This window comes from Pteropus alecto, unplaced genomic scaffold, assembly GCF_000325575.1.
Source record: "Pteropus alecto unplaced genomic scaffold, ASM32557v1 scaffold30, whole genome shotgun sequence".
NCBI classification, from domain to species: Eukaryota; Metazoa; Chordata; class Mammalia; order Chiroptera; family Pteropodidae; genus Pteropus; species Pteropus alecto.
Window position 1 is genome coordinate 1,722,531 of NW_006429782.1, and position 17,970 is coordinate 1,740,500.

At 44.9% G+C, this 17,970-nt stretch overlaps 1 protein-coding gene, 1 long non-coding RNA gene and 1 other non-coding gene across 3 annotated transcripts; 2 read left to right on the plus strand and 1 right to left on the minus strand.

Moving 5' to 3' along the window:
• Positions 1-84: 84 nt before the first annotated feature.
• LOC102896385 (zinc finger protein 77) lies at positions 85-13,474 on the minus strand. The gene is given in 4 exon segments (XM_025043202.1): positions 85-3,606; positions 4,014-4,191; positions 5,254-5,380; positions 13,386-13,474. Coding segments are annotated over 4 exon segments (1,665 nt in total). The 5' UTR covers positions 13,389-13,474; the 3' UTR covers positions 85-2,249.
• LOC112476060 lies at positions 8,363-8,481 on the plus strand. The gene has a single exon (XR_003044952.1). It is a non-coding gene; the product is annotated as a 5S ribosomal RNA (ribosomal RNA).
• Positions 13,475-13,654: 180 nt separating the features above from the next.
• Positions 13,655-15,717, plus strand: LOC112475393. The gene is made up of 2 exons (XR_003044699.1): positions 13,655-14,026; positions 15,258-15,717. It is a non-coding gene; the product is annotated as an uncharacterized LOC112475393 (long non-coding RNA).
• Positions 15,718-17,970: the final 2,253 nt, after the last annotated feature.

The window sequence follows — 17,970 nt, forward strand, 5'->3', positions numbered from 1 at the left end:
TTCTTTTGATGAGTCCCGTTGAAAAGTTGTGAGAGTTCTTACCTATTCCTAAACTCCTAAGAAATTTGTCATGGATAAGTGTTGAACAGTATAAAATGTTTTTATTCTGGGTTTACTGAAATAATCTGAGATAGTTTTTTTAATGTGCTATTCTGGCGAGTTATTGGAATTGGTAATGTCAACCTTATATAAAATAATTGACAAAATTACAGGAATAAGTTAATCCTCCAGAATGGGACACTCTAACATATCCTCTTAATGAAACATAAAACATAGTAACAGTTGTTAGTATGCAACTGATTTGAAAACCTAGGTAATAATAGCTTCATAAGAAACAATGTAGAAAACTATATCAAAAATGTATAGTTTTGAATCACATACAAATAATGGAAAGTAATTGGACATACTAGGTTTATAATTTAGAGAGAATTTAGCTGTAACAACAACAACAAATTGCCAAAAATGTTCACAAATGCTTATTTCAGTCCTGGAAGTATCCAGAAAAGAGAAACACTGGGTCAGTGCAGCCTCTCAACAACATAACCAAGGAGGTAAGTGTCCTGAACTTGTGACTGCGGTGTTAAAAGTACCATGGTGGAGGCAGCAAACAGATCTACTATTAGAGGAATAAGATGCTTCCTGTAAAAATCATGTTATTAGGAAAAACAGAGAAGGAGGGAGACAAAAAAAATGACAGAAGAATGCTCAGCGTGATGGCCTCTAGAAGTGGCCTGATGGGCACAAAAGAGCTACAGGAAAATACGAAAACATGTGGGAGCCTGAAAACCACAGAGGGTACATGATGGGGGAGCTCCGATAAAAGTCAGTGCAATCTGCTGCCTAAGCAAGAATTAACAGTAGCCACGGGTTTGGTTGGGGGCTATCCCAGATGGACAGAGCCAGGACTCAGAAAACTGTGCTGTAAGCCAGGCTCACTAGGCTCCTCTGCATCGATGTCTCCTGAGGGTTCAGAAGAACTGAATCATAGCTTCGTCAGCTCTACTTTCCAAACCTCATGCAACTTCCTCTTCTTGTGACCTTCACCTCAGAACCATAACCAGAAAGACAATGGGATACAGTTTCCCACCTCATCCAAGATGACAACACAATTCAGTAGAACCTTCTGGACACCAGCTTTCCTCTTCGTGCCACAAGGTCTCTCTTTTTAACTCAATGCATCCTGTCCAATGTCCAACCAAAATCAAGGACAATGAGCAGAGACCAAATTATGAACATAATCACATGAGACTGTCCTCTTCCAAAATATTTCAATGACTACTAACTAGCAACAAATGTGGAAGACACGTTTTTCAGTTATGAAAACAAAAGGGGAGGGTAAATATCAAGTCAAACAATTTGAGTATCTGCAGCAGTGGACAAGAAAAGAAATTTCAACAATACAAGTGTTAAATCATGGTCACATACTAGAAATATAATGGAAGGTAGGAATCAATTTTTTTTCATCTAATATTATGTCGAGTTGCACAGAAAACAAAAAAAAAACAAAAACCACTATCACTTCTGGGTCCAAAAGACATTGTAATAGAAATGAGACAAGCAGGACTGCATTTGAATATCAAAAAGACAAAAATCATGACTACAAAAGGAATAACTGACACAGGCAATGAAGATGCCGACATTGTTAAGGGTTGTGCTACCTTGGAACAGTCATCAATTCAGGGACTGCGGCTAAGGAATCAAGAGAAGGCTGAGACTCGAAAGGGCAGCAATGTAAGAATTAGGAAAGATCACCGAGACCAAAGACATGTCATTGGAGACCAAGGCTAAGACCATCCGCGCCCTCAGATTCCCAGTTACTCTGTACAGATGTGGACAGTGAAGACAACTGACAGGTAAATATCAATTCATTTGAAATAAAGCACTGGAGGGGAGCGCGTGGAGACCCTGGACTTCAAGGAAGACAAAATAGTGGGTCTTAGAGCAAAATAAGCCTGAAACGTCACTGGGGGCAAAAAATGACAAAACTAAAGCTGTCCTACTTCTGGCACATCATGAGAAGGCTGGGCTCTTTGGAAAGGACGATAATGCTGGGAAAATAGAAGGCAGTAGTAAGAGAGGAGACCAGATAGAGATGACTAAGTCCATAACAGAAGCCCTAGGCCTGTGTCTAAGGGGCTGAGCACGGCCGTAGGGACAGGAAACTGCGGGTTCATTCATAGTCAACGGAGTCGGAACTGACTCAACGGCACGTGATGCACACTTACAAAGACAAAATCATATTTTAGTGATTAAAAGATTTCAGTCCTGTTCTGAGTTTGCATGTACAAAATAAGTGAAGTGCTACATCTGAAAGTTTCCCTACGTTCTTTACACTCTTAAGGTTCCCCTCCAGTATGTTTCCTCAATTTTACAACAAGGCATTAAGGGAGAATGAAGGCGTCCCACAGTCTTTGTGTTCAGGGCTTCACTCCAGTGTGTGTCCTCACATGTGCTCGCAGGTTGGTGGGATACCAGAAGGCTTTGCCACACTGCTGACATTCATAGGGCTTCTCTTCATAGTGCGTCCTTGTGTGTTTTTGTAAGGATGAGGACCAACGGAAGACTTTACCACATTGTGCACATTCATATTTCTCCCCACTGTGCATTCTCACGTGTCCTCTAAGGGAGGAGTGACGACTGAAGGCTTTCCCACAGTGCTCACACTCAAAGGGTCTCTCCCCAGTGTGCGTCCTCGCGTGTTCACGAAGGGAGGAGGAACAACTGTAGGCTTTCCCACAGTCTTTACACTTATATGCTTTCACTCCATTGTGCATTCTCACATGCCTTTGAAAATACCGAGAATGCCTGAAGGCTTTCCCACACACCTTACACGCAAAGGGCTTCTCCTCACTGTGCGTCCTCACATGCTCTCGGAGGGAGGAGGAACAAGTGTAGGCTTTCCCACACTCTGCACACTCATAGGGTTTCACTCCGCTGTGCGTTTTCATGTGTCTTCTAAAGTATTTACGACAACCAAAGGCCTTCCCACATTCCTTACACTCATAGGGTTTCTCCCCAGTGTGCGTCCTCACATGTTCTCGCAGGTAGGAGTGACAACTGAACGTCTTGTCACAACGCTTACACTCATAGGGCCTCTCGCCAGTGTGAGTTCTAAAATGGCGTGTAAGGTAGGAATAATACCTAAAAGCTTTCCCACACACTTTACATGCATGGATTTTCTGTCCACGGCAACCTCTTATATGACTCCGAAAGGAGAAGGGGCAAGTGAAACCTTTTCTGCATTTGTCACACTCAAAGGAGTTTTTATGACTGAGACGCTTCCCATTTCGCTTGTATGCGTGCCCTGCATCCTGACGTTGACAGGGTTTCTCCACAAGGTCCGTGTCCCCGGGAGTGCTGAGACACGGGACACACCTGCCAGCTTCTCCACATTCCTCACAGGAATGGGGCTCATTTCCAGTGGGAGAGCTGGGCTGATTCTTCAGGAAAGAACGATCCAGGCAGGTGTTTCCATGCTTGCTACATCCGGAGGGTTTAACTGCAGTTGGACATCTCCCAGGCACAGGAAGATCTGTGATCTGAGTCACAGTGTCTCCACACTGACGACCTCCGTTACATTCACAGGGTCTCTGCACAAAACGATGGCTGTTCAAACAGGAAGCACACTGTTAGGGACTAATGTCCATAAGTGATGTCCTTGTTACTGAATGTTGACGGTGCTAACGATCATTTTGACTATGTGTTTGCCATTTTCAGTGCATGTGTATATTCCTGGCTGTTTACAATGTTACATCGTGGAACAACATCAATGTTCTGACTGAGCTCATGCAGAGCCACGGCTCTCACTGTTTCTTATGTCCGGAGTTTCCTGACCACTGTTTGCAACTGAATTCTGTTTCAGACACTCAATATCTACAGCACAGTTATGAACATGGTGTCTTATAAATGTTCTCTGAGTGCACTATTGATGAGCTAGGTTTACATTTTTTCTTAAATTTCAAGTTAGTGTACCACTCTGCTGAGGACCCCTGCCCCGTGGAGATGCTGCTCACCTCCAAGGCCTCTCCTGCATTTGCTGCTGATCTGCAACGTTATGTAATGTCCAGGGTTCTTCAAACACAGACCACAAATCTTTTCCTGTGAATCTTACAATTTTCTCTTCACTGGATATTTCTTTCACTAAAATATTCCTCTGAGAACATGATCCACTGGTTTTGTGCGTGAAACAATCTGCAACAATTGGTACCACATTTAGTTTCTTGGGATCGAGATGGTGGGATAGAGGAAAGCAAATAGATCATATGTGGATTTTTTTTTTTATCACATACTGATCCCAAAATGTAGACAAATTTAATAAGATGGACTGAACAACTGAGCCAAGAAAAACTCTTAGAGAACCTTGGCTCCTTTGAGACATTGGCAATAATAGGAAAAATCGCTCAAAATGACAGCCTGTTCACTAAGAAATAGTTTAAGAGATGGAGATTGATGCTTAAATAAATGTTATCAGAAAATCAAAGTAGAAATGAAACAGGCAAAATGCACGTGTCAAAATGCTCCCTGTAAAGAGCTACAGAAAGTCTTTCCAAGTGCTTTAGGATGGATAAGAAGTCCAATGGGGAATGAGGGAAGTGACAAACGTCACCCTTTTCACACACACATTAAGTCATGTTTTTAATGGACATGTACAAATATCATTCCCTTATCTAGAACCTGCTGTTCCCAAGGGTTGTTCCTCTCCTGGTGTTCACAGACAAAGAGGACCTAGAAGAAATCTTTCCCCACAGGCCAGGTGCCATTGGGACCTCAGATGATGTGTGGTTCCTGCCCTGCTCCTGCACAAAATCTCATCATGGAGGAGGATGGAGGGCAACAAACATTGCACGAGATGGGCTGACACTATGATCTTCAGGCCAGTGATGCTAGGTAAGCGTGGAATTAATTGCAGCAAGATCACAATGTCAAATGTGTATTAACCCCAGTGTAACTTCTTCAGCGGTGACAATCATGAGGTTGTTTTGACTCCCCCACAGCAAACTGGAGACAAACTGACTGATACTTACAAAATTAGGGAGCATCAGATTTTTGATCAAAATAAATAAATATTTAGATTAATACGTGAAATTTTGTTTTTGTGGAAAAGCCATTTGACTATAGATAGGTAGGTTCCATGAACACTGGAATAATGTCTTTTTTCCAACATATTTTCATTTCCTTGCCCCAATTAGAACTATCCATTGTCAGAAATACATCTTCCCTGAAATCTAAGCCAAGGGAAGAAGCCATCCTTACCCACGGAGGCCAGGTTCCGGCAGGTCTCCAGCATCACATCTCGGTAGAGCCTCCTCTGAGAATGATCTAGCAAAGCCCATTCTTCCCGGGTGAAGTTCACAGCCACATCAGCAAAGACCACCGCATCCTGAAACATCCCACATATATTGTTTCAACAAGACACTTCTTCACGTAAAAGGATGGGGGAGGATGACAGTCAGGGACCGGGACTCAATTCCTAGGTCTCCTGAGGTCATACTCTCATCGAATGACAATAAGCAAGCAAACCAAATGCTATACACTCAGTGATGGTAAATGCATGGAACCTGGAAGCAAAGTGTGACAACTGATACAGACTTCCTTATACATAATTGGAATGATTTTTACTGAGAGAGCAGATCCTGGGGTAAGGTAAAAACTGAAAAATGAAAGCATCATTCAGATAACAGAATTGGATAGATGGCTTGCTCAAAGGTTTCCTTGTCAGCGCCAAGACCTGGAACCAGAATGTCAAGATGTCATGAACTCGGAGACGTCCAGGGCGGCAGCTTCATCAGAACAACTCTCGCCTTGGGAGTCACAGTGCCAAGGAGCCTGGTCTAATCCCCTCATATCTGACAGAGGCAGAGACCCCACCCCTCCCAGGGTGAGGTGGACGCTGTGGAAACAGACACAGGCCAGGGCCTGGGGCCTGGCACACGTGCTGTGTAAGAGCAGAGCCTGGTGCCTGAAGAATCTATCAAGCCAGCAGGGCCACCCAAATGAATAACTGAGTGCCTAGAATTCAAGAATTATATTAAAAAAACAATATAAGTTGGACAAATAAAAGAAAGTGTGAAAAAGGAACAAATATTCAGATGATTCAGAAATTAATAAGCACATTGAAGAGGTATTACAAATCACTTGTGGGAGATTTTTTAGATTGGCTGTAATCGGATAAATGTATAGACATCGGTACACTTAGCTGAGATGATACAAGTGAGCAGATCCGAGAATCTCCGTGTTCACTACAGACAAAAAAGCAGTAGATCAAATACCCACATACTCTAAACGCAAGTCTCAAATGGTTCTTTGGCCAGGTAACAAATACTCAAAAGTCAGACGCAAGCCTGGTTCTTTGGCCAGGTAACAAAGACTCAAAAGTCAGTGGCTTCTAATTGTGTAAAAAAAAAAAAAAAAAATCGCAGAGTATTACCAAGACCAGAAAGGAACAATTCCAAAAATATTCAAAGGAAAAAAATATTCATAAATATAAAGGCAAAAGGCTTTTTAAATGGAAATCCAACACATAAATGTATATTTAAAAAAAACATGACAAGTCACAACCACATTCATTTCATTCCAGAAAAGAGAGATGGATTAAATATTGATTATTCAATGAAGATATTTCATTCTATTAATGGAAAAAACACACACACACACAATCCACAGATGGTGAGGACACGCCTGTCTCATGTCATTCTTCATTCATGACAACATAACTAAAAGATGAGGCGGGAACACACATAATCAGAAAGAAATGGTGTCTACATAAAACCCAGACCAACTTCCTACTTTGCGGCGAAACGTTGCAACTGTGCCCTCTGAGGGCAGGAACAGGAAGGTGAGGACCGGCGTGGATACAGCCCACGCCTGTGAAGGCCCAGCCAGCGCTGCCATGCAAAACAAGAAAGTGGAAAAACGTTTACAAGGAAAACAACTAAACTTCCTTAGTGCCTCATGATCAGATTTAGCATTCAGAAGTCCCCAAATCCCACAAATGATTAAATCTGTAACTGATCATGGCAAAGGTCATAACATTAAAAAATCAATTTCAGTTCCATGTGCAGTGATGTTTTGAAAGAAACCAGCTCATCTCCTCCCCAGGTGCCCAGGTGCCCATACCTGCCTTGGCTGCTGACTGTCAAGGACGCAATGAGCGCCAACAAGGACCCGAAGATAGAATTCATGACACTTTCTTGGTATGTAAGGGGCTTTTTATAAACAAAGTTTCTGGTATATTTCTTACATAAAATATGTTGGGACCTGGCAAGGTTGTGAAGAAGTGTGGGTGTATTAAATTATTTTCACAAACCTGCCTGAATAAAAGGGGAACACTTTTTGCTTTCCTCTATGAAGCCTGTAGAGCTTTGAAAATGGAGAAATATGAGAAACAATGCATTCATTTATAAGATCTTATTCTAGTAAATATAATATTTCTTTACAGGCATATGACATCCTTTGCAAACTCTTATCCCAACTGGACAAAACACTGAGTGAACGATTATCCCTTCAATGATCCATATTAATGGATGTCTCATCTTAAATCGAGTCTTCACCTCGTCTCTCTTAATTACTGAAGCATGAAATGGTTCAGACAAATTCAAATACCAGTATCAGAGATTCACACATAATCCTCCTTGTCATTTTACTTGATTGTCCAAATATGAACTGCTACTCTTTGGCAAACAGACACGTGTCATCCTTTCCTCTAAGTTGGAGTCAACACGGGCTTGGCCGTAAGGGCTTCAATGGCACGCAGAACAGAATATCAAACCAGTCTGCCCACCGCACTGAGGGGAAGCGCTGGTTTCTATTTAAGATCTGGACCCTGCTGCACAGACCAGGACGGGAGTGAGAGAGGCCGTCCTGTGTCATTTCTGTACTATCAGAGATGGTGAGTTCAATCAACTCCCATGTATCCTCCGTGGTGTGTTTTCAGTAAACTGATAACTGGGATCTTATAAATGGTTTCACATAAAACTGCATTTCAAGTCCTGTTTCTTTTCAGAGTGTTTTCAAGTATCCAAATGTCCTTCACACCCTGAGCTCTTGCTAACAATAGGCAAAGAAATCTCTCTAATCTTGATCCCCAGGACATGCTTGCTTTTTAAAAATCACGAACAGAGAAAACTAACGGTGTAGTTTTACCTTAAAAAATGTTTTCATAGAAAAACCTTTTTTCCTTTATTAACAGCACAAATGGTTGTGTATCGATCACGTAAAAATATATAAACATAGTCACAGACTCAGATTTTATATACGTTTCCAGAACGATTACTCATAAAAATAAAATTCGGAGTACTTAGAATCACAATGAACAAGCGATTAAAAGCAAATACTTAAAACAAAGTTCTAAAACTGATACTAAGTCTACAGCCATGCCACCATGAACGTGCCCGATCTCGTCTGATCTCGGAAGCTAAGCAGGGTCGGGCCTGGTTAGTACTTGGATGGGAGACCACCTAGAAATACCAGGTGCTGTAGGCATTAAAAAAAATTTTTTTTTAACTGATACTAAAACTAAAATTTTAAGTTAGAAAATATCTCTAGCAAAAATTATAAAATAATTTAATAAAAATTAGAGGACAGTATTAGATAACACCACAGCAAAATAAGTGCAGGGATGGCATATTTCAGTAAGGAGAGTCACTGTCACAATTAGATCGAGTTTCAAGAGAATTCCATGGAATCTACAAGCATGTTTGTTTGGAGTTCGTTTTTATCTTGCTTAAACTTTAGAAAAACTACTTCTAAAAACTGAAATGTAAGAGACATTTCTAAAAATAGCTGAGATTTCCCACATAACAATGTGGTGGGATTTTCCAAGAAGATATCAAAGTTTCTAAAGTAAGAAGAGAATGGTGATCACAGAGCAATGGACAAATTCACCAATGGAAAGACACGCAATGTACCAAAACAGACCCATAGTTTCTGACAAGTGGAACCACCCCAGAGTAGGCGACCCAAAACAGGGATATAGATGGTGACACTTTGTCACATGGGGCAGTTACGACTGGTTATCCACGGGGAATAAAATATCATTTCCTAATCCACTTCATGTATAACAACCAATTCACTATAGATTTACCTGTGACAAATAAGGACACTCTGAGATGAAGTTATAAGCAAACGTGTTGACAACTTGAGAGCTGGGAGAGTTGTCTTACATCAGAAAAAAAGAGTGAGTGACAAAAGAAGAAATGGAGAAATTCAAGTCGATTAAAGTTAAGCAGTTGTCTATCAAAATGTAGAATGAAGGTTTTTAAAAAGAAACAACAAAATGGAGTCACTTGTGCTAAGCCCACGAGAGTTAAGACCTGTCCTCGTGGCAGCTCCTGTCTCCTCTGGGAACGTAGTCTGAACTGGTCAGTCTGGAAGATTCTGGTCAGCATTGATGTGGTAAACTTCACATTGGCCTTTTGTCCCCCAAAGGAGGGTGACTTCACCCAGAATAATCCTTTTATGTTTCCTTCTGACTTCCTGGTCCTGCTTTCCAATTCCTTCCTGTAACCCTTTGGGGCTCCTTTGTACTTGCTGACTGGGATGCTGCTGCCCGGTTCATGAATCCTCTAATAAACACAATTAGATGTTCAAGTTTATTCGGTTGAATTTTTGTTATTTAACAATGAGAAATGATAAACCATGATCTGGGAGAAAATAACAGCACTACTTGGAAATGGAAAAGGATGATAGTACAGACTCGGAAAAAAAAAAAAACATAAAAAAAAATCAATAAACACAAATGAATCGAAGGTGAGAAATAACTGAAAACTATCTCACAGATGAACTGCCACTTGTTAGAAATGCTCAACCCCATAAATAATCAAAGACCACATGCGCTCACGAGGAATCCCCGACTCACAGCCTCGAGATGAACGTTAGGTAACTCAGTGCTGAAAAAAACAGAAATAAACACTTATGAGCAACAGTGAGACACGTGATTCATGCAACCATCAGCACTTCTGCGTAGATCTGAACTCATCCACAACCTATAACCCAGTTTTCCTCCAAGGTACAAGACATTTTGGATGCACTTGCACTTGAAACAAAAACAAGAATGATTGTAGCAGCATTGCCCACAAAAGCAAGAAATAAACAATAGACAACGCATGCCCCACAAGAGCTGCGGGGAATGAATTTGTTCACTGGGTGACTTGAGCTCAGACATAAGCTCTTGACAAAAAAAACTGAGGCTGAGAAACCACAAGAAGCCGCTGTGCAAGCTTGCCGGTGTATTACTGGTGACAGTCACTGTGGCCAATCCCGCAGAGGAAAATCAAACAAAAGGCGGCCTGGTGGTGATGAACAGATGGAAGTCTGCACTGAGCCACGAGAACCAAGATGGTGGTCACCCTGGGACCAACACCTGGGGTCCTACAACCACCAACAAAATAAAATTCCCACACCTTCAGTTAACGGCACTGCCTTGCTAGGTGTGGGACACACTGGGTCACAGGGCAGCGGATCTTCCCCAGGGGACAAAGGGCAGAGTGGCCAGTGTGCGCAGTTCAGATCCGCAGCTGGCCTCCCACAGCACACAGGGGACCCCGACAGCGCTCAAAGCCCTTCCAAGTGGAGGCCAGGCTCTCTCTGCTCACAGGTAGCCCCGGGTGGCTCCTCCCAGGGAAGGACGAGACCTTGAGCCCCAGGACACCTAATTCTAATCCCCATAGTGCCCACTCTCTCAAGGAGGGAGCCCCTTCCTCCAGGACCTCAGGGCTCCCCAAGGAACAAACGCAGGAGCATGAGTTCTGACTCACCGAAACCCTAAAATCCATAAACCCTTCCAACAGCACTTGAACCCAAGAAGCTAAGTCTGACTTTCACAGACTCACTCAGTTTCTACAAAACACACTAAACGCCACCAACTCTGTGGATGACGCCAAAACCAACCTTCAGGAAGCAGCCCCGGGACCCTGCAGGTGGATCTCCCCTTCCCGGCCTCTGTGGCTTCTCTAAGCACCAACAGCCCCTTCTGGGTGGTTCCGGGGGCTGGAGGCCACGTGCAGGGCAAGGTGCCCAGCAAGACCCAACTGAACCTTCCTTCACCCCCTACCCAGGACCAGCTTTGGGTGCAGCTTGTCACCAACCAGGAGACGCTTCTGCTTCAAGCACCGGGCGTCACTGAAATGTGACAAAGACCTCATCCTAGTATGTGACTGAGACCCCGCAGAATCACTGCTGCCACCTGCATACAAGGATAAAGCGAGGAGGGGATGCTAGCGCACTCTTATGGTTGAAATAACAGGAAAATGGTCATCCTTTTCAGCGAACATAGCGGTTCCCTATTATCCACATGATAATAAATTCTAAATCAAATAATCAGAATTAAACACACGTCGGCCTCACAGGTCGCATTTCACAGAACTTGCATTCATCTTGGACGTCGGCCGTTAGCAGGAGGCAGGACAGGACCCCACAGTGCCGGAGACTCCACAGCCTGAACGGAAGAGCCACTGTGAATCTTACGAATATTTTAATCTATGCCTCCACCCACCTCGCATGAAGGTGTGGAACTGTGGTCATTTTCCCTGCGTTTCTACTGGAGAGAGAACATTTTCTGTACTGAGTCTCTTGTTCCCAGCAGCATCGCTGGTTCAGTACTATGAAAATAGGAATGTTTCTACTGGAGAGAGGACATTTTCTGTACTGAGTCTCTTGTCCCCAGCATCGCTGGTTCAGTACTATGAAAATAGGAATGACCAGGGCAGGCAGAGACCTAAGATCCCTGCTACCCTCACCGAGGAGAAGAAATAAGGCAGAAAGAACTGTCACTTCACATCTGCTGAAAGCTGAGGCTGGGATAAGGGAAAGCTCCCAGTGCTGACTGGACACAGGACGCTGCTGACAGGGGTTAGATGACAAATCTGAATCCTCCCTGAGCCGTGTGTTCCTGGAAACACCCATGGAAGGTGTCAGAATCCCCTTCGCCTTTTCGTTCTGGAAAGGGGCTCACTCACTTCAGGAACCTCCTCCCCCTTGTTTATCCAGGACAATATCGGACACAGACAGCACGAACAGCTGAACTGCTCATAACCACTGACCATGCAGAGCCAAGGCGTGTTGCGCAGACATGGTTCGGCTTCTCTCTCAACCCCAGACCCTTGCCCTTAGCCTGTGCTCAGCCTGAGCCCCCAGACAGCCCTCTTGAGGACAGGCTGACTGGGACCTGCCATCCCACACCTGGTACTTCCTACTTTTGTTCATTCCTCTCTATGAAAGCAAAACTCTTTTCTTCAACTCTTGAGGTGCTTGCAGATTTTATGCTCTCCCCAGGGCACAGTCCCTCTCACACCCCTCGAAGTTATTCTTTTGAATGAACATGCCCCTTTACGAAATGCTAGTTTTATGTTTCCCACAGGGCTGGACCAAGGCTTGACAATTGCCCGTTTCTTACTCAAACTTTACTCGGGCTCCTGTCCCCACAGGCCCACACATGGCCCCCGCCCCTCTGAACAAGCGCTGACATGCAGACAAGGCTGCGCTGACCTGAGCGGAGAGTGTGTTGAGCACAGGGGGACTGTCCCTGTCACATCGCCTTCTGCTCACCTTCCTGCCACAGAAAAGCCCTCTTCTGAGATGTGAGCCTCATTCTGGGTTATTATAGTCTTAGAATGTTAAAAACAGGACAACGGGCCCCAAACAGGGTCACTTATGCTAAGCCCCAAGTCACCAAACTTAGATTTGACTTAATTGGTTTCAGCCCATCCCAGGAATGGAATCTAAAACCTGTCAATCAGGAATTACCGGGTCATTAGTGAGGTCACCTGCATGACAGACCCCACCTTCCCCTAAAGGAAAGTGACCTTGCCACAGTCAGGTTAGCGTAACTTCCTAGTTCCACTCCCTTCTGTCCCTTCTTCCTCGGAGCGCCTTCCTGTCTGCCAGATGAGATGCACCCCATCCACGAATCGTGAAATAAAACCAATTAGATGTTTAAATCTACTCAGTTGAATTTTGTTTTCTTAACAGGAGTAAAGTCTCTCCTTAACGAAGTCTGAATCTGCTTTTATGTGTCGGGTCCTGGGCGGTTTCCCCACCTGGCTGCCCCCAGCCCTCCAGGAGCCCCTGACTGCCAACGCCTACGGTCGCCCTGTCCTCCCTCCGCCCCTGCCTAGCCCAGAACTAGGATCTGGACCTGGGGAGTGAGGGGCACGGGGAGATCCAGGACGCCGAAAAAGGACACTCAAATCGGGACCCCCGGGACCCCCACGCAGGGACGCGACAGGACGTCGGGACCCCACTCGGCTGCAGAGGATGGAGGCTGGAGGAGGGACCCCGGGGGTGGGGAGGATGCGCAGGACGAGGGCCCGCGGCCGCTTGCAGCCGATGAGGCCAGTCCGAACCAGCCCGTCCCGGTCTCGCCTCCAGCCCCGATCCCGCGCACTCACCATGTCCCGGCCGCGTACCGGGCTCCTGGACCAACTCCCTCCGTCCCGCGATCCGGGCAGGGGAGACAACGTCCACGCGGCGAGCGCGCCCGCCCCCAGCCCTGATTGGACGGTGCTCGGGCTCCCCGCGCCCTGATTGGACAGTCCTTGAACCCTCCTCCGAGCCCTTATTGGACAATGCTGCCAGGTCTCTCCCTCCCGATGACCCTGATTGGATAGTGACCAAAGCCCGTCCCGCGGGACCAACCCACCTCCGCTCCCAGCAACGCCACTCCCCTAGCGTCCTCATCCTAGACTATGAGTCCTTGACTCAGTTTCTCTGCGGAGCGCCCTGTCCCGAGCCTGGGCAGGACGAGAGGGCCTGGCGACACAGGAGACAGGAGTCGCCGGCGTCGAAGTCACCGTTGATCTGTGCCCTGTGTTTAGGAACAAAGACCCTCAAAATGACGTCATCTCGAGGATGGCTGGGTCGGGCTGGCGTTTGACGTGTGACCTTTGACACAGGAGGCCCGCCCTCTTGCCCCAGCCCCAAGTCTGGGGCTTGAGGTCAGCAACCCAGCGCCCAGGGTCCTTTGCCTCCGTGGGAAATGGGACCCTGCGTCCCAAGTCTGCACGCAGGATTCCGTCTCAGCACAGAACAGGTGTGTGTATTTTAAATCAGGTGTGTATTTTAAATCGGTTACTGTGTGTGTCTCTACAGAATCTTGAAATACAAAGGCTTTGATAGCCCTGAGGCAATTGAATTCCCATTTTAACCGATTTAAGAAAAAGCTTAAGAAAAAAAAAAAGACAAATAAATCTGGGTTGGACCTGAGAATTTTTATGTACGCTGATTAAATTGGGCCAAAACACCTGGAGCATTTCCTATGCCTGCTCATTTCAAAAATGCCCTCCAGCTGTGGCTAGAGTAAAAGTATAAACTGATATCATAATCGCTTTACTTATGAACATAATGATTTTAAAAAGCATTTTCTAAAGTCTGCAAAAAGGTTTTAATCATTTTCATAAAAATTACAGTGTTTAGGCGAACAAATGTAAGAATGGTTTCCTATGTAGAAAAGATTTCTAATTAGAAATTACTTTTGATTTAGACACTTTTAAAATATGGAGTTTTTGTGTGTGTGAATTAGTATAGAATGCTGCATTCCGAAAGGTCAGATTGAGATTAGAAATGTGACTGGCTGTGCCCACTTGCCCCAGACGCCCCCACTTCCCAGCCCATTACTTTCCTGTAGGACCGCTCCAGCGTTTATGCAGGAAGCAACAGTTTCACCTAAATGTTTTGCTTTCTTAATTTTGTTACAAAAAAGTATATGGTACACACATTGCAATACAATTTGCTTTTTTGGTTCAATTAAAAATAAATTCCACAGCTCTTTCATTTTCATCTGTGATTCCTTCATCTTTATAAAGGACTGTAAGACGGTACAGATTTAATAACCAGTTCTCTCTATGTAGACACTGAGCTTATTTCCAATCTTTTGCTACTCAAATATTCCTGTATTTGGGGGGAATATAACTGAAAACAAAAGCTGTCAGCCCAATAAACCTCTCGCAAAGACAGAGGAGAAAATAAATAAAAAGGTTTATTATTGAATCAGCACTAAACCACAATGTGACGAGCACTGAAAGCAACCTAAGAAGCTGCAAAGATGATAACAACAAAATACCAAAATATAAAACCATAAAGACAGAAAGAACCCATGGCCCCTTGTATAACCAAGCAGGTACACCGTGACCAGTCCTCAAGTGAAAAACCACAGTATCGGTCGCACATAGCTTGTCATCAGTGCTCCTGATAGTTAGGTGACCATCTGTGTTAGTTAACTGACTTCATCAAAGGAAAAAAAACGCGTCCTATCTTTTTGACAGGAGATTGTTTTGTAACCTGCAGAGAAGCACTAGCAGGAGGTAGGCTCCCACCCTCCCAGAGAAACTGCAAGAAGAGCACTATCTGCCTTGACGATTGCATTTCAAAGAGAGGACTCTCAGGCCCCCGGACGGACTACTGGGTGGTAAAGCTGGAAAGAGCCTTATTGGGCTTTTTAAAGGTTTACACACATTTCCAAGGACAGAGAAAGACACTCTACAAGTTCTCAAAAGAAAACACTCAGAAAAAGGAGGAGCTAAAAATCTTTCCTTACTTTCCACAAGGAGAATTAAGGCTCTTATTTTTAACTTGCTTTCACATCTATTAAAAAAAAAGGTATATATCAAGGGATCCCGTACAAGAGCATTAACCTCCTCCAAACTTAGACTGAAATCCAAACCGGGAGTTGGTCACATAACATGGTAAAATAAATATTGGAAAATATTTTTTCAAGCTTAAAAATTGTTTTAATTTCTATTGCAAAGTACGTCGTACTCAGAAGAGTGCCCTAAATGTTTTACGCTTAGTTTTAATAATTTAAGTAAAAAATTGCTCCGTTTAAGATATAATACATATGCACTGTAGACTGAGCACCCACATTCATGGACTGGGGCGGCTGCTGTCCCCCGGGGATGTCCCACCCCGACTCAGAGCCCTCCAGCCCCTAGACGTAATCACCACTCTGAATTTTGTGGTTCAATGTTTGATTTAATTGCCTCATTTGCAATTTTAGAAAATGAACATGACCAGAATTACACTGAAAAGCCTTTTCTGGGGTGTGTGCATCTGTGTTTTGTTATATTTCTTTATACCTGACCTATATCTACATTTCCTTTAATTATCCCCAAAATGTCCTTTAGAACCTGTCGCCCTCAGATCCAACACAAACCTGGCATTGCATCTTCTAGTATTTTAAGAAAATACTCTAGTATTTTAGAGTAAAACTGACTTCTTTCGAAGTTCTGTGAATTTTCATGGAAGTATAGCGTTCGCAGGATGAGCTGTGCAACCCCCAAATTCATACGTTGGGGTCCTGATCTCCAGCACCTCAGAACGTGGCTGTTTGGGAAACAGGGATCTCTACAGAGATCATTAAGGTAACGTAAGGTCACTGGGGTGGGTCCCAGTGAATTATAGAGTAAAACTGACTTCTTTCGAAGTTCTGTGAATTTTCATGGAAGTATAGCATTCGCAGAATGAGTTGTGCAACCCCCAAATTCATACGTTGGGGTCCTGATCTCCAGCACCTCAGAACGTGGCTGTTTGGGAAACAGGGATCTCTACAGAGATCATTAAGGTAACGTAAGGTCACTGGGGTGGGTCCCAGTCCAATCTGACTGGTGTCCTTATGAAAAGTGCTCGAGATACAGACACGCAGAGGGAAGCCCACATGAGGACACACGGAGGACGTGGAGTCTGCGATCCGGGAGTGAGGCCTCAGAAGCCAGTCCCGCTGTCACCAGGCTCAGACTCCCAGCCGCCAGGGCTGAGAGGGCACAAATTTCCGCTTTTTATGCCACTCGATCTGTGTTGTTTTGTGGCGGCCCCAGCGAAGTGTTTACTGGCATGAGGACAAGCAGGCCAACGGAAAGGGTTTCACAACTCCAGAAACAGACCCCACACACATGGTCAGCTAATTTTCCCAAAAGGTGCTAAGGTAATTCAGGGTAGAAATGATTCTGGAACACCTGGAAATCTCTGTATAAAGTAACTCATCCCAACTTCTAGGAACAAAAATTATTTTGAGATGGATCATAGACCTAAGTGTAAAAGCTAAATTAAAATAGAAAATAACAAGTCTTGGCTGTTCTGAAATGTAGGTTTTACTGTTACTCAGGTATGGTGAGGCCAACAGAGCAGAAAGCGAGTGCCACCCGAGAAGACCATTTGTTACAGCTCCTCAGAGGGGGCACGCCCGGCCACCACACAGGGCCATTCTGGTCAGCAGCAGGTGGCCAGGAGGCAGAAGGATGAAGGGGGAGTGGGGGCGAACGCCCTCACCATGGTTTCTGTAGGATGGAACGGGTGAGGCATGGGAGGCAGGTCTCAGGCTGGCTGGCCTAACTCCAGGGGGCTCTGGGACGGGCTGCCCCGAGGAGTCTGGCATCGGGCCCTGGGGTAATCAGAGCAGACAGAGTGGCCACCGTGAAGAGGTGGAAGGTGGCCTCTGCGTTGACTGGTTTGCATCTGACAAGCAAGGTCCTGAAAGAGTTGTTTAGTGTCTCAAAGACCTGGCCACCCTGAGAGGTGCCTTCTCTCCAGGTTCACTGAGGCCCCAAAATGTCAAAGCATCAGAATACAGAAAATAAAAAGGCATGAGTAACACATTGGTGAGGATGTGGAGAAACTGGAACCCTTGAGCAGTGCTAGTGGGAGTGAAAAATGGTACGGCTGCTGTGGAAACGTTTGGTGGTTCCTCAAAAAAGTCCCACGGATGACCGCCTGACCTGGTAATCTCACTCCTAAGTATATAACCAAAAGAACTAAAAATAGGTGTTCAAACAGGGGTACACAGATGTTTTCCCTTCTCCGCGCTTCCCTTTCCGGTCCCGGGGCTGCCGGGAGCGGAAGAGGAGGTGGGCCTTGAGTTTGGGATTGGTGGAGCCTCAAGGGTGGGCGGTGCTATCCACCTCCTCCAATCGCTGAGAAGAGCTGGGACGCAGCGACTGAGCCCAGGGGCTGGATCCTCCCCTTTAGGGCGTGTCCGAAGCAGGA